The following is a 1,200-nucleotide window of genomic DNA, read 5'->3' as shown; positions in this document are numbered from 1 at the left end:
CTGTACATTTAATGAGAAATATCCCTTTCGATTTCTATAAATTTCATCGATATTGTGGAATCTGGTACCAGTTAAACGTACATGTGTACAGTCAATAGCTCCATCGATGCCAGGTAAACCAATACCTCTATCACGACGTCCTATATCTCTGAAAAGTCTGTGGTTTTCTCTTATAGTATCTGGTACAGAAGGCATCTTTATAAATTGATTAAAGATCCTTGCTAAAAGTACAGATATTCGAAATACTATTCTTGACACAGTTGGCTGTGACACAATTATAGTATCTCCAAGTACTTGCTGTAAAAAATATTAATATAACTTTAAAAAAAGTATTAAATTCTATACACTAAAAAATACACTAAAAAATTTGTACATACTAAAAACTGTTGATATTTTATTATAATAATTATATATATAAATATTATATACAATTATATATAATATTATATATAATTATACATATATATATAATATTTTATTATTTAGTATTTTCTAACCTGAAAACTGCCTGTGGCATAAAATCTTAAACAAATTAACACTTGAAACACCGGAGGTACAGGAAGACCGCGGTTATTAATATTTGCAAGTCCTTCTTCAATTTTAGGCAAAATTCCATATAGTATAGATTCTTTATTAAATCTAAAACGTCTTTTAAACTCTCGATTGCTATAAAACTGAAATGGATTGATCCAATCTCTAATATATCTTTTTGGAACACGCACATTATTGTCATCATCATCAATATCAATGACTTCGATTTCATTTAACTCAATATTTCTAATATTTTCAACTTCCATATTAAATAAAATAATTTGTCACACACTCTCTCTAAAAAATAGAACAAATAAGATAATCTTAATACCACTTTTACCTCGACTTGACGAAAATGTATCTTTTGTAAGTATATATATAACTAATAAGACCATCCTAAACAACTATGAATTCATTAGTCTTAAGGTAGCCTTAAATTTATGCTTATATCAAATGAGATCTGTTTATGAATCACATCTAGATGCTTTAAAATAAGATCATCTTTGACAAGTTATACCTTAAGACTTTGCTGAAGTAATAGCTCATTTATCAACTATGAATCTAGAAGATGTCTTAAGCTTAACCTTAAGGCAATCTTCAAAATAAGAATCGACTATGAATACGGGCCTAAATATGCTTTCTCCAGAAAAACAATTTCTTATTGCTATT

The 1,200-nt window shown here is 27.5% G+C and overlaps 1 protein-coding gene across 1 annotated transcript; it reads right to left on the bottom strand.

Annotated features, from left to right (window-relative positions):
* Positions 1-6: 6 nt before the first annotated feature.
* Positions 7-1,041, bottom strand: LOC109863537 (putative nuclease HARBI1; the record flags this gene model as incomplete). Its single annotated transcript, XM_020443795.1, has 2 exons — positions 498-1,041; positions 7-297 (listed from the first exon to the last, which is right to left on the bottom strand). Coding segments are annotated over exons 1-2 (591 nt in total), but the record flags the coding sequence as incomplete, so codon positions are not given.
* Between the last annotated feature and the right edge of the window lie 159 nt (positions 1,042-1,200).

This window comes from Pseudomyrmex gracilis, unplaced genomic scaffold (genome assembly GCF_002006095.1).
Source record: "Pseudomyrmex gracilis isolate BER0280 unplaced genomic scaffold, ASM200609v1 scaffold_6217, whole genome shotgun sequence".
In the NCBI taxonomy this organism is placed as follows: domain Eukaryota; kingdom Metazoa; phylum Arthropoda; class Insecta; order Hymenoptera; family Formicidae; genus Pseudomyrmex; species Pseudomyrmex gracilis.
This window is presented reverse-complemented; position numbering and strand designations above follow the sequence as displayed.